Source organism: Trachypithecus francoisi, unplaced genomic scaffold (genome assembly GCF_009764315.1).
Source record: "Trachypithecus francoisi isolate TF-2019V2 unplaced genomic scaffold, Tfra_2.0 Lachesis_group8, whole genome shotgun sequence".
Taxonomy (NCBI): Eukaryota; Metazoa; Chordata; class Mammalia; order Primates; family Cercopithecidae; genus Trachypithecus; species Trachypithecus francoisi.
In genome coordinates, this window is record NW_022681473.1 from 106,612,200 (window position 1) to 106,626,549 (window position 14,350).

General features: G+C 44.8%; 1 protein-coding gene across 1 annotated transcript; it reads left to right on the forward strand.

The window, feature by feature from the left end:
- The first annotated feature begins 563 nt into the window (after positions 1 to 563).
- CD3E (CD3e molecule) lies at positions 564 to 12,126 on the forward strand. Its single transcript, XM_033206275.1, has 9 exons — positions 564 to 790; positions 908 to 1,015; positions 3,302 to 3,322; positions 4,431 to 4,445; positions 8,161 to 8,178; positions 8,620 to 8,841; positions 9,686 to 9,853; positions 10,419 to 10,465; positions 11,423 to 12,126. Exons 2-9 carry the CDS (start codon positions 967 to 969, stop codon positions 11,477 to 11,479), a joined length of 597 nt encoding a protein of 198 aa, XP_033062166.1. The 5' UTR covers positions 564 to 790; positions 908 to 966; the 3' UTR covers positions 11,480 to 12,126.
- Positions 12,127 to 14,350: the final 2,224 nt, after the last annotated feature.

The following is a 14,350-nucleotide window of genomic DNA, read 5'->3' on the forward strand; positions in this document are numbered from 1 at the left end:
GATTTCTAGAGTCCCAGCTCTGTAATCTGCAACTTAGATAACCTGCCTGAGCCTTAGTTTACTCAAGTATAAAATGGAAATAAAAACAAAAATAATACTTACCTTCGAGGGTCGTTTTGAGGATTAAATATGTCAGAAAAGCTCTTAGAACAGTGCTTGGATATAGTAAGCATTTGATTGACACGTGCTTAAACATAAAGAAAAGTTACATCAATTCACACTCATACCAGCAGACTTTGACACTATCACTCCCTGTTCAACATTGAGTCTTGTGTTTTTAAATATTTTTGTAAAATTATAGGCAAAAAAATGGCATCTTACAGATTTAAGTCAACATGTATTTTCAAGCCAACAAGTTTTGTTAATAAGATGGCTGCACCGTGCTGCTCCATGCCCAATCCACCATAAAGAAAGCAAATGTTCAGTGCATCTCCCTCTTCCTGTCAGAGCTTATAGGGGAAGGAGGACCCCACAATGTGGAGGCATATTGTATTACTATTACTTTCAATGGCAAAAACTGCAATTACTTTTGTGCCAACCTACTACATGGTCTGGACAGCTAAATGTCATGTATTTTTCATGGCCCCTTCAGGTTTTGTCAGAGTCCTTTTGTTTGACCTTCTAGGAAGGCTGTGGGACCCAGCTTTCTTCAACCAATCCAGGTGGAGGCCTCTGCCTTGAACGTTTCCAAGTGAGGTAAAACCCGCAGGCCCAGAGGCCCCTCTACTTCCTGTGTGGGGTTCAGAAACCCTCCTCCCCTCCCAGCCTCAGGTGCCTGCTTCAGAAAATGGTGAGTCTCTCTCTTACAAAGCCCTCCTTTTTCATCCTAGCCTTGGGAACAATGGCCCCAGGGTCCTTATCTCTAGCAGATGTTTTGAAAAAGTCATCTGTTTTGCTTTTTTTCCAGAAGTAGTAAGTTTGCTGGCCTCCGCCATCTTAGTAAAGTAACCGTCCCATGAAAGAAAGATGCAGTCGGGCACTCGCTGGAGAGTTCTGGGCCTCTGCCTCTTATCAAGTGAGTAGGGTGGAGTGGAAAGGGTGGTGTGTCTCCAGACCACTGGAAGGCTTACAGCCTTACCTGGCACTGCTCAGTGGCACCAAGGAGCCTCATTTACCAGATGTAAGGAACTGTTTGTGCTATGTTAGGGTGGGGGATGAGAGCTGGGGACTAAAGAAAAAGATAGGCCACGGGTGCCTGGGAGAGCGTTCGGGGAGCAGGCAAAGAAGAGCAGTTGGGGTGATCATAGCTATTGCGAGCAGAGAGGTCTCACTACCTCTAAGAACGAGCTCATTCCAACTTACCCAGCTCTCCAGAACTAACCCAAAAGAGACTAGAAGAGCAAAGCTCCACTCCTTGTTTTGGGGAGACCCGATAGTTGCACCCAAACTCTGCACAGGGCATATATAGCAAGTTCACTGTCTTTGAGACCATAAAACGGCTCGTAATTTTTAGTCCTTTTCAAGTAACCAACTTTCAGTTTATTTAGTTTTTTCGAAGCAAGATGGATTATAAATTGATATATAACCAAGAGCATTTATATATCTCATATGAAATAAATAATACAAAAAAGTTGCCATTTATTGAATGTCAGATACTATGTAAAGAAAAAATTATTTAGACGTGTTAACTGGTTTAATCCTACTTCCACCTGGGAAGAAAGGTGTTATATTCTCTTTTTAAAATTCTTTTTAACTTTTACTATGTAAACTGATAAGTCCTCTACTTTACAGATTAAGAAATTGATACTCAAAAAAGTTAAGTAACTTGTTTTAAAGAATATAGTAAGTGATGAAGCTGATCTGTGAGACCAGGACTGTTTGTGCTCTAAATGGCTGCACCACATGAGGCAAAATGGCTCCTGATGGTTTTATTTCAAAGACCTAGAAAACGCTATCACAGCTGGTGCCCCGTCTCAGAGCCACAGCCATGATGTCTCCACTTCCTGCTTCATCTTAGGTTTCTCACATCTTGAATGTGCACACAAATCACCTGGGGATCTTGTTAAAAATGCAGCTTCTGTTTCAAAAGACCCGGACTGGAGACTGAGATTCCACATGTCTAGTACGCTCTCAAGTTTATTAATCTGCTAACTGGTCCTAGGAACACATTGAGTAGCAAGTGGCAGGATGTGACTCCTGTAGGGAATGGCCAGGCATATTCTTAGAGATCTGTGTTATAAAGTATGCTTTTCCTTAAAAATAGAAGGAGGAGGAGGAGGAGAAGGAGGAGGAGGAGGAGGAGGGGGGCCAGGTGCAGTGGCTCACGCCTGTAATCCCAGCATTTTGGGAGACCAAAGTGGGAAGATCACTTGAGCTCAGGAGTTCAAGACTAGCCTGGGCAACATAGTGAAACCCCATCTCTACAAAAAATTAAAAATTAGCCAGGCGTGGTGGCATACGCCTATAGTCCCGCTACTTGGGAGGCTGAGGCAGAAGGATCACTTGAGCCCAGGAGGTCAAGGCTTCAGTGAGCCATGATCAAGCCACTGCACTCCAGCCTGGAGTGTCTCAAAGAATATATATAAATAAACAAACAAATAAATAAATAAATAGAAAATAAAAGAGAGAGTATCAAAGACCCAATCACCCCTAGACGTCTGGCATCATAGGAATGTGTCCAATCTGCTCTGGGGATAGGAAAGTGGGGATCCTATCTCCCCCTGTGTAGAGGTTTCAGTAAAAGAAAGGCCTAGGTGTGCAGAAAGCTTTCAGGCAATGCCAGGGAAACTGATCATTGTAATGAATCCAGGGTATTGCTGAGTGAGGGCATCCTGGAGGGCCCGGTGGAAATGTGGTCAGGCTCTTCAACGCACAGGCCCTAGATGATGAGTAATCAGGGTTTCAAATATTTCCATCTCTGTCTCAAGCAGAAAACAAATGGAAAAACTGAACCACCAGAAAAGCAGAGCCAGAGATGGAACAAGAATCCCAGTGTTTGTACCCAACCAAAAGTGTGTTTTTCTTCCACAGAGACCAATGTTCAAAATGGAGGCTTGAGGGCAAAATTCTTTTGCTATGTCTCTTGTCATCCAAAATTATGGTCCTAACTTTTTCTGACTCCCACTTGTCAGAAATTGTGGACTCGTAGTTAATGCTAGATGCTTCCTTCCTCTATTTCCTCCCAAATTTCCTGGGAACCCCTGGTCAATACCAGCAATAAGTTCTACTGTTCTACAGCAACTGGGAAGGACATCAGATGTCGTCAGTGGTCATACTGCAACACAGCCCTTTTTCTGTTTAGGAATGCAGGTACCCACAACATTTACTAACACTTTTTTTTTTTTTCTTATTTATTTTCTAGTTGGCGTTTGGGGGCAAGATGGTGAGATATGCTTTCTTTCTTTTTTATGAAATCACCCCATCATTGTTTGTAGTTATGAGTGGAGCTTTCTCTTAGGCCTCCCACAGAACTTCCACAGAGGTCAGGAAAAGGAGTTTCTGCCATCTACCCCTTTGACTCTCCTCACAAGTCTGGAGATATTTCTAGCCCAGAAGGGGGAAGTAACAGAGGGAGAAAATAATGAGTCTTAACTCTACAAAAGAAAAATTGAGGCTTAAATGCAGTTGAAAGCACGAACAGTTTTCTTTTGTCTGCATCTCATATTTGATGTGAGATTCTGCAGAGGAGATGTAGCCAGAATGCATGCACAGGGTTACTCTGGATAAGCTGCTGGGGCAACATCTGGGTGTGTGTTCAGAATCACATGTCTGAATGCATGTGTGTACACGTGTGTTTATGCGAGTGCACGTGCATATGAGTGTGCATGGCCTGAACTTACTCTCTCAATCACAGCAGTAGAGTCAGAAGTGTTCCAACATTGGAAGCCCCTCTATTCAATCAGCTCTTCCAAACGGAGTGAACCAATGTTGTATTTAATGGCAACCGTGGCTGGACATCGTGGCTCACACCTGTAATCCCAGCACTTTGGGAGGCCGAGGTGGGCAGATCACTTGAGGCCAGGAGTTTGAAACCTGGCCAACATGGCGAAACCCTGTCTCTACTAAAAATACCAAAATTAGCCAGACATGGTGGTGCACACCTGTAGTCCTAGCTACTCGAGAGGCGGAGGCAAGAGAATCACTTGAACCTGGGAGGCAGAGGTTGTAGTGAGCCAAGATTGCACCACTGCACTCTAGCCTGGGCAACAGATTGAGACTGTCTCAAAAATAAAAATTAAAATAAAGGCAACCACTATGCCAGCCTAGATTCTGCCATGCTGCCTAATTTGTAGTGTCCTTAGGAGCCATTTTTGTAAATAGTCGTTAGATAAGACGTAAGGCCCAAAGCAGCTTTTTATATGCAGCCAAGGAAATTGGAAGTTCCATTGTTTCCTAAGGGTTGAGGGAAGAGTCCCAACCCACAGGAGCAGGGTCTGATCTTCGTTGCCAATAGAAACATTACTAATGGCTTCTTACCGTTTTCTTTTCAGGTTATGAAGAAATGGGTAAGAGGATTTCCACTCTATCTAGCAAAAGTTTTCAAATGTGGAATGAAATGGTCATAGAGTACAATCACCATTAACAAACACTGAGAACTAAAACTATTAAAGGGAAAATACAAGTATCTTTCAATGAGATCTGTATGAAACGTGCCTGTATTTGTTGCTAGCTGTCATGTCAGATTATAGCTGTGCATATATGTATCTCTGATCATACACTTATGGGTGTGGGTTGGAGCTACCATGTGTTTGTGTATATGTTTTTGAAATCTTTCAAGGCAGAAGTGTCTCACTTACCTAGCCCAGCGTCTGGCACATAGTAGGTGCTCAATAAATATTTTTTGAATGAATAAATGAACAAACGTATGAACACATTGCTAATTACCTCCCCTCAAGAAGCTGATGGTCTTGTGTGAGACACAAATAATTGAAAATATAGTGAGTTGCATGTTATAATATGGGTAGATACAGAGTAAAATGAAGTGTAAAGAGGGGAGTGATCAACTCTACCGAGTGTCGTTGGGAAAGATTCCCTGGGGGAGGTGATCCTTGAGCTGAATTTTAAAGGAGAAGCTTTTGTTTTAGGGAAGAAAAATATTTTATGCAGAAGAGATAAAGCTCTATAGTATGAGGGCAAGAGTCTAACTGAGCTAGACCAGAATGTTTGAATCTTGGCTCAACTCTCTACTTGCTGGGTGTGTTTGAGTAATTTACCTAACTTTTCTGTGCCATAGCATCATCATGGTATGATGGAAATAATAGTGCTACCTAACTTGTAGGGTTATTACGAGGACCAAATGAGTAATTTATTTAAGGCACTTAGAACATCTGACACAAAAGGCAGTAGGTGGGCCGGGCATGGTGGCTCACCCCTGTAATCCCAGCACTTTGGGAAGCCGAGGTGGGAGGATCACCTGAGGTCAGGAGTTCAAGACCAGCCTGGCCAACATGGTGAAACTCCATCTCTACTAAAAATACAAAAATTAGCCAGGCGTGGTGGCAGGTGCCTGTAATCTCAGCTACTCAGGAGGCTGAGGCAAGAGAATTGCTTGAACCTGGGAGGCGGAGGTTGCAGTGAGCTGAGATTGTGCCATTGCACTCCAGCCTGGGCGACAGAGCGAGACTCTGTCTCAAAACAAACAAACAAACAAACAAAAAACAGGCAGTAGGTGAATTTTAGCTATTAATACATGAAAAGCACACTGACTATAGATGATAAGCATTAAAGTTTACTGAGCACGTATGTTTTAGGCATTGCTCTAAATACTTTACTTCAATATCCTCATTTAATTCTTCTAACACTCCTATTGTGCAGTGAAGGAAACAAAGGCTCAAATAAATACAAAAATAAATAAACAGTCCAGTCCTAGAGATATAAATGCAGATTTAGGCCAGGTGCCGTGGTTTATGCCTATATTCCCAACACTAGGAGGCCAAGGCAGGAGACTCACTTAAGCTCAGAAGGTTGAGGCTGCATTAAGCCAAGACTGTGCCACTGTACTCCAGCCTCTGTGGCAGAGAAAGACACTGTCTCTGAAAAAATTAATAAATAGAAATTTAAAAATAAAAAAGTTTTAATGCAGATTTATATGATACTGAAGTTCATTTTCTTAACCATTATGAAATACTATCTCTGGATGTGTATAAAATCTTTGTGAGCACACATATCTTTTTTTAATTTAACTTGCATTTTAAATTCAGGGGTACATGTGCAGGTTTGCTATCTAGGTAAACTTGTGTCATGGGGGTTTGTTGTACAGATTATTTCATCCCCCAGGCATTAAGCCTAGTACCTATTAGTTATTTTTCCTGATCCTCTCCCTCCTCCCACCCTCCACCTTCTGAGCGGTCCCAGTGTGTGTCATTTCCCTCTGTGTTCATGTGTTCTCATCATTTAGCTCCCACTTCTAAATGAGAACATGTGGTATTTGGTTTTCTGTCACTGTGTTTGTTTGCTAAAGATAATGGCCTCCAGTCCCATCCATGTTCCTGCAAAGGACGTGCGTGATCTCATTCTTTTTTATGGCTGCATAGTATTCCATGGAATTCCATAATATTCCATGGTGTATATGCAGCACATTTTCTTTATCCACTCTACCATTGACAGGCATTTAGGTTGATTCCATGTCTTTGCTATTGTGAATAGTGCACAATGAACATACGCGGAGCACATTTCTGTCTAAGCATAGACATCTAGACCCTTGTGTGAGCATGAGTTAAGTCTAAGCTCTGCTACTGAATTTGTGCCAATAAAAGTTGTGAGCAATTTTCTTTACATTTTTTTCAAACAAACACACCCAGCAAAGTATAATGTCTATGTACTTTATTGATGACTTCTAGTTCATTTAACATGTCTAAGAAACATCTGTGTTGAAAAATTATTTATAAATTAAAATAATATAAACTATTTACTGTCCTTTTACTCAGCTCCCAATTATAAGCAGGTGGAAAAACCTGGAGAATGATTTGTTTACATTCTGTGCAGTCTTTGTCAGAGGGCTGCCTGAGCAACTGGGTCAGAGTTCAGTTCTGTGCTGGGAGCAGCAGGACCTCAAGAAGGAAAGGAGGAAAGGAAGTAACTTTTTCTTGAGCAACTGCTATGTGTCATCCACTTCCACCTTCATAATCCGTTTAATTTGCACAAAGACCTTGTGAGGTTGCTGTTTTATCTCCATTTCCCTGATAAAGAAGTTGAGGTTCAGCGAAGTTAAAGGACTTGCCCTGGGTCACACAGACTAGGGCAGATCTAGGATTCAAACACAGGGCTTCTGATGCTTCAGTCCAGAGCTCTGTCCCTAACAGCCGCACCACCGCCTCTCCTCTCCTCCAGCTGTCATGTCCAGGCTGTAACATAACCCAGTGTTCCAGCCACAAGTTTTCCAGGAAATAAGAAAGGACTCCTAGCTCCACCTCCCAGGGCAAAAATGGCTGCTGTGGGAAACGTGGCTGGACCTGCGAATGGCATTAGTGGTTTATTAGTTGATTTCAGTTGTCCACACTGATGGGCCTCTCTCTAACAAAAATAATTGAGAGCTGATTATGCTCAGATACAAAGTAAAGTGAAACCACTTTTTATTGGAAGAAACATTCCCTCAAAATGTGTAGAGTATTTCACATTATTTAAAGACAAACAGAGAAAATTATATGGAATAAGAATAAAGGTGTTTCTTCTCTATTATGAGGACTCAGTTCTGAGAAAGAATTTCTGAATTGTAAGAAATAGGTAAGTCCACGAATCAGTGATTCGGTGGAGAGCTTTATTTCTGAGAAAGCCAGTAGTGCTCCCTTCTGACAAGCAAATCTAAGGCCTGAATGACAGATGACTTCCTACATTTGGGTGGTTCGTTTGTCATTCATACCTATCTGTAATACAGTTCTGGCTAATGTAAGAGGATAAGCTTGAAGATCTCTGGAATTTTTTGGCTTTAGGACTTTAAGGCTTTCTGAGCTTCAGTAGATCTGGATCTAGGAGCACACGCTGGTATATTCTGAATCCAATGTATCTGGGTTACATCTATGAGCTATTTAAAAAATATATCTACGAGCTACATCTCATAGGCTAAGCATGAACCTCACCTCCAAGACTCAGGGCTTCTAAGTGGATGAGACCCTCTTTGGGAAGTCTTGTGGGCAGTGTCTAATTCCACTAGAAAACTTTTACCTACAATTTCAACTTAAACCAAGATGTTTTCTTACTGCTGTTTCCTTTTTTCATTTTCAGGTAGTATTACACAGACACGTGAGTTTATTGGTCTTTTATTTATGCCCTGTCTGAGGATGCAGATTGGTGGGTAGACAAGAAGGAACTGATTGAGAGAAATTAACCCCAAGAATCTTCCCAGCATTGCATTCTCAACCCCATTTTAGAAAGTTTCCAAATAGGGACTTTTATGGGTTTTTCTTTATATCCATCTTACCTTTCCCAAGTCCCCATGTCCCTGCGTAAACCCTAAAGCCACCTCTCAAAAGGTTCTCTAGTTCCCTTCAGGTTCTCCAGTTCCCTTCATTCCACATATCTCCTCTTCCACACCCTCCAGCCAGTAGAGCTCCCTTTTGACAAGCAAATCTAAGACCTAGATGACAGATGACTTCCTGCATTTGGGTGTTTCTTTTGTCACTAATTTGCCTTTACTAAAAATTGTCCTGGTTTCTTCCATCAATTTCCCTTCTTTCTCCCCAGCATATAAAGTCTCCATCTCTGGAACCACAGTAATACTGACATGCTCTCAGCATCTTGGATCTGAAATACAATGGCAACACAATGGTAAAAACAAAGAAGATTCTGGGGATCAGCTGTTTCTGAGGGAATTTTCAGAAATGGAGCAAAGCGGTTATTATGTCTGCTACCCCAGAGGAAGCAATGCAGAGGACGCGAGCCATCATCTCTACCTGAAGGCAAGAGGTAATCCAGGTCTCCAGAGCAGGCACCACCGGCTCTTTAGGGAGGACCATTCAAAAGGGCATTCTCAATGATTTCCCCTAACCCAGCTCACAGTGCCCTGGTGTCCTTGTGCTTCCTCCCACACTCAGTCCTGGACTCTCTGGTACCACACAGCATCAGTGTTTTCTGGAATATAGATTAAACACAAATATGAGGCTTTGGGGTAACCCCAGTCTGTGCAAGATCTAAAATAGCAACTCCCTAAGAGACAGGACTGGGTCATTTGCACTGCATCACACCCAGGTTCATGGCATACCAACATGAGTTTATCTAATGCTTCCTCCAGAAATAAATTTTTCAGAAAAGTTTGCAAAAAAGACTCAAGTCCACTCTGATAAAATGGCATAAGCTAAGGTATAATAATAAAATAATAACATTAGCTAACATTTATTGAGTGCTTATTAAGTATCACTCAAGCACTGTCTATATCCAACACTTACCAAGGATTTTTTTTTCATATAATCCTCTCAACAACCATATGGGTTAAATACCATTTTATTCCCATGAGTAAAGGGATGAGGAAACAGAGCGTCTGTGAATTGAAAACACATTTCACGCTTCTCACAGCTAGTGAGTAATAAAACTGGTACTCAAACCCAGGGCTGTTTGACTCCAGTGCCTCTACCCACAGCCACCACTCTTTGCTTGTCGATGTTGTTCTAAACATATTGAAGCGGGGGCTCTGGCCGTGGCAAGTGTGTGAGTAGTAAGGGGAGAATGGCCTTCACGCACTCCCTCCTCACCTCCAGCGCCTTGTGTTTTCCTTGCTTAGTGATTTCCCCTCTCCCCACCCCGTCCCTGACAGTGTGTGAGAACTGCATGGAGATGGATGTGATGGCGGTGGCCACAATTGTCATAGTGGACATCTGCATCACTCTGGGCTTGCTGCTGCTGGTTTACTACTGGAGCAAGAATAGAAAGGCCAAGGCCAAGCCTGTGACCCGAGGAGCAGGTGCTGGCGGCAGGCAAAGGGGTAAGGCTGTGGAGTCCGGTCAGAGGAGATTCCTGCCAAGGGGGACGACCAGCCTGGGCCAGGGTGGGTGGCAAGTCCACAGCTAGGTCAGAACAGCTTCTCTAGAGCTTCTATGCACAGCTTCCAGTACTGTGATGACAAGATCTCAACAGAGGGTTTCAAATCTCATGTCACTCCCCTCCTTCCATCCAATAAAAGTGCAAAAAGGTTGATGAACGTGACGGGCTTCCTCACATGCCTGTCAATGCCTGCAGTCATCCGATTCTGTCCCTAAGCTGGGGGAAGAGAGACTTTGATATATTAGCTCCTGCCTTTTCCTTTCCCTTCCCCGTGGAGAGAAACAATGGGAGGACCTTGAGCTGAGGAAAGTCACAAAAGGATGAGAAGAGCGTAGGGTCCTTAGAGATAAATGAAAGAAAACAAGAAGAGAAAGAACGTAAAAGGGAAGTGGTCGAGGAGAGAACAACGGGGCTTGCCATTCTCTATCCGGGTCTCACTGGCACAGACAGTGCTGCAAGGTTGGTTCCCTCAAGGGAATGAAACGTTTCCCCTCCTTCCTCTGCAGGACAAAACAAGGAGAGGCCACCACCTGTTCCCAACCCAGACTATGAGGTAACGGGGGATAGAAATGGGCCAGGAGGCTGGAGGGGATGCCCCTCCGGGGGGAAAGGGAACAGATGGGATGGCCCATCTCGTCTGCCAGATGCTTCAAAGCCCCTCACTCAGGGCTTCCATGATGACCCTCTATGTGCCACCTCTGCCTCCTTCATGGTAAAACAGGACTGTCTCAAAGGCTGCATGGCTTCCATAACCATGGAGAGGAGGAAGCTTGCGAGAGATATACGCCTCTTTCTCTGGCTTCTTCATTATCTGGGATACAGCCATGGAGAATATCATATGTGCAAATTCTAACACAATAAATTCAAGGCTGATATTCCACCAGCATGTACCAGTATAGCCAAATGAGTTATTGAAATATTAAAATTATATAAATATTATACAAAAGCTATTGAAATATTAAAATACTTCATTGGAAAATGGCCCCAAACTTTGCTCACCCCAACCCACGCTTACACGCACACACACACACACACACACACATGGCCAGGCATCCCAGTCCCTACCAGGCTGTCTCTTGAGTTGGGGTAACTAAAGAGTTGATGCCTGGCATGGCAGAGGATCACCAGGATTGTTCTTGTTGATTGGTATGTGTGCACTACTAGTTGTTAAATATTTTTACCCTCACACCTGGATATACTCAACAAATATTTGTTGAGCACCAGCCAAGCACGTAGTATTTACTTTAGCATAAGTGAATTATTTAGCCCCGACAGAAGCCCTGGAAGGTGGGTCTTTAAGTTCCTATTTTTGAGATGGGAAAGTTGAGGCTCACGGAAGGAGGTGATCAGTTGAAGTCTCCTACCATCCGAGCCAAATTAGAATTCCAGCCTGCCTCCTGACTTCAAGTCCAAAGCTCTTTCTATGCACTAAAGCTAGATCTTCAGCGTCCTTTCTTAGGAGGTACTTCCTCCCCCACCACTGACCACCCCCTCTCGACTTCACTCCCAGCCCATCCGGAAAGGCCAGCGGGATCTGTATTCTGGCCTGAATCAGAGACGCATCTGACCCTCTGGAGAACACTGCCTCCCGCTGGCCCAGGTCTGGCTCCTCTCCAGTCCCCCTGTGACTCCCTGTTTCCTGGGCTAGTCTTGGACCCCACGAGAGAATCGTTCCTCAGCCTCATGGTGAACTCATGCCCTCCAGCCTGATCCCCAGCTCCCTCCTTCCTGCCTTCTCTGCTGGTACCCAGTCCTAAGACACTGCTGCTGCTTCTTCCTTTGAAACATCATTAGTAGTCACATCCTCACAGCTGGCCTGCTCTCTTGCCAGGTTATTTATTTCTGCTATTCACTCCCTTCCCCTTGGATGTAACTTCTCCGTTCAGTTCCCTTTTCTTGCATGTAAGTTGTCCCCCATCCCAAAGTATTCCATCTACTTTTCTATCTCTGTCCCTTTTGCAACCCTCTCTGGGGATGGACTGGTAAATATTGACAGAGGCCCTGCCCCGTTCACAGATCCTGGCTCTGAGCCAGCCCTGTGCTCCTCCCTCCCCCCACACTCCCCACCAACCCCCCAACCCCCTAGCCCTCCACATCCCCACCTCCCCCCGCCTTGTCTCCACTGTAAGCCACTGGATGGTCATTTGCATCTCCCTAAATGTGCTTGGCTCCTCTCAGCTGAGAGAGAAAAAATAAATTGTATTTGGCTGAAAGGGTTGCTGTCCCTCTTTTCTGAGAAGCCCTGAGAGGCTGCCTTAATTCCCAAGACCATTCAGGTTCTCACTACCTTTGACTAAATTCTCAGCTATGACCCCAGATGCGAACACTCTCTGTTTCCACAGCTGGTAGGGCCGTTACCTGAAGCTCTCTTTAGAGAGGGCATAAGGGAATAAGAAAAAAGAAAAAAAGCCCAGGCGCTGTGGCTCACGCCTGTAATCCCAGCATTTTGGGAGGCCGAGGCGGGCAGATCACGAGATCAGGAGACTGAGAACATCCCCATCCTGGCTAACACAGTGAAACCCCGTCTCTACTAAAAATACAAAAAATTAGCCAGGCGTGGTGGCGGGCGCCTGTGGTCTCAGCTACTTGGGAGGCTGAGGCAGGAGAATGGCGTGAACCCGGGAGTGAGCTGAGATCACGCCACTGCACTCCAGCCTGGGCAACAGAGCGAGACTCCATCTCAAAAACAAAGAAGAAAAGGAAAAAGAAAGAAAGAGTAAAGGGAGGAGAGAGAAAAGAAAAAGAGACGGAAAGAAAAATAAAAGGAAAGGGAAAGAAGGGAGGGATTGAGGAAGGGAAGAAAGAAAGAGGATGGGAGGGAGAGAAAGAAAGGAAGTTTCACCAACTTCTCTCAGAGGAAGACATCAAAGGTGGCAGAGAATGACTGATGGCTCCCTGATGGAGTGGTTGGTAGAAAATGGGCAAGACAGAACCAGGCCTTGAAAAACAGATGAAGTTACGGAAGAAGACGGTGGCGGTGGAAGCCCGGCTTGGGGATGGGACACAGATTTCCACAAGTTGCCAGGAAAAGCTGCGGAGCCAGGGCTGGAGAAGTGAAGGAGGGAGGTGTCTCAAGCAGGCACACCCCCACCCTAAGGCAGCCGCCTGCAGCCAGAGGCGGGCTGTGGTTAAGCAGCGCAGGATGTGGGCTGCACTGCTAAGCGTGGCTCCTGGGAGTGAGGGTGGGAGAGGTACAGCGGCAGCTGGGCGGAGGCCAGTGTGGGAGTGCTTTGTTCTCAGTCTCCCACAGCACACTCTGCTTGCAGAGAGAGGAGGCCGGAGCATCCAGGAACTGTCCTAATCCAGCTCAAACCAGCGGGCTCTATTCTCTCCCTCTCTGCACTGACAGCAGGGCTATTTACGAGTGCGACCACCACTAAAAAGGCCGTTTGTGACCAGCAGCCTCCACATACTGTTCCCCCTCAGTATGGGGGAACATAGCTACAGCTATGAGCTATAGCTACAGCTTCTATTTGTTTTTGGTCCCTGTTGAAGAGTCACTTCCTTCACTCTAAGCATCAACACTTAGGCTCAGAAGACGCCTCCATGATGTTGTCCATCACTAGCTTCTGATCAGCAGGCTAGCCCAGGGATGGCAGTTTTGTCCCAAGTATACTTGATTGTGCCCTGTCAAGGGGAGGCATGGCTCAGTGTAATACAGGCAATCACAGCTAACATGTATTGAACATTTACTCAATACAGGCTTCAGAAATTGTACTTAGCACTTTACCTGCATTATCTCATTTAATCTTTATGTTGACACAGCAAGTTAGATGTCAGCCTCACTTTACAGATGAGGATACTGAGGCTCCGAGAGGTCAAGTCATTGCCCAAGTCACAGATGGGGTGGGGCAGAGCTGGAACTAGCAGCCAATTCTAATGGTCAGAGCATCTATTCATTACTGACTGTGATCATAAAGAATGCTCCCCATTGTCACACACTGGGGCCTGTCAGGGGCATGGGGGGCAAGGGAAGGAAGAGCATTAGGACAAATACCCAATGCACGAGGGGCTTAAAACCTAGATGATGGGTTGATAGGTGCAGCAGATCACCATGACACATGTATATCTATGTAACAAATCTGCACGTTCTGCACATGCATCCCAGAACTTAAAGTAAAATTTAAAAATAAAAATTTTAAAGAAGAATGTGTCGGGCACGGTGGCTCACGCCTATAATCCCAGCACTTTGGGAGGCCAAGGCAGGCGGATCACGAGGTCAGGAGTTTGAGACCAGCTGGCCAACATAGTGAAACACTGTCTCTACTAAAAATACAAAACATTAGCCAGGCATGGTGGTGGGCGCCTATAATCCCAGCTATTTGGGAGGCTGAGGCAGGAGAATCACTTGAACCCAGGAGGCAGAAGTTGCAGTGAGCGCAGATCGTGCCATTGCACTCCAGGCCAGGTGACAGTGCAAGACTCCGTCTCAAAAAAA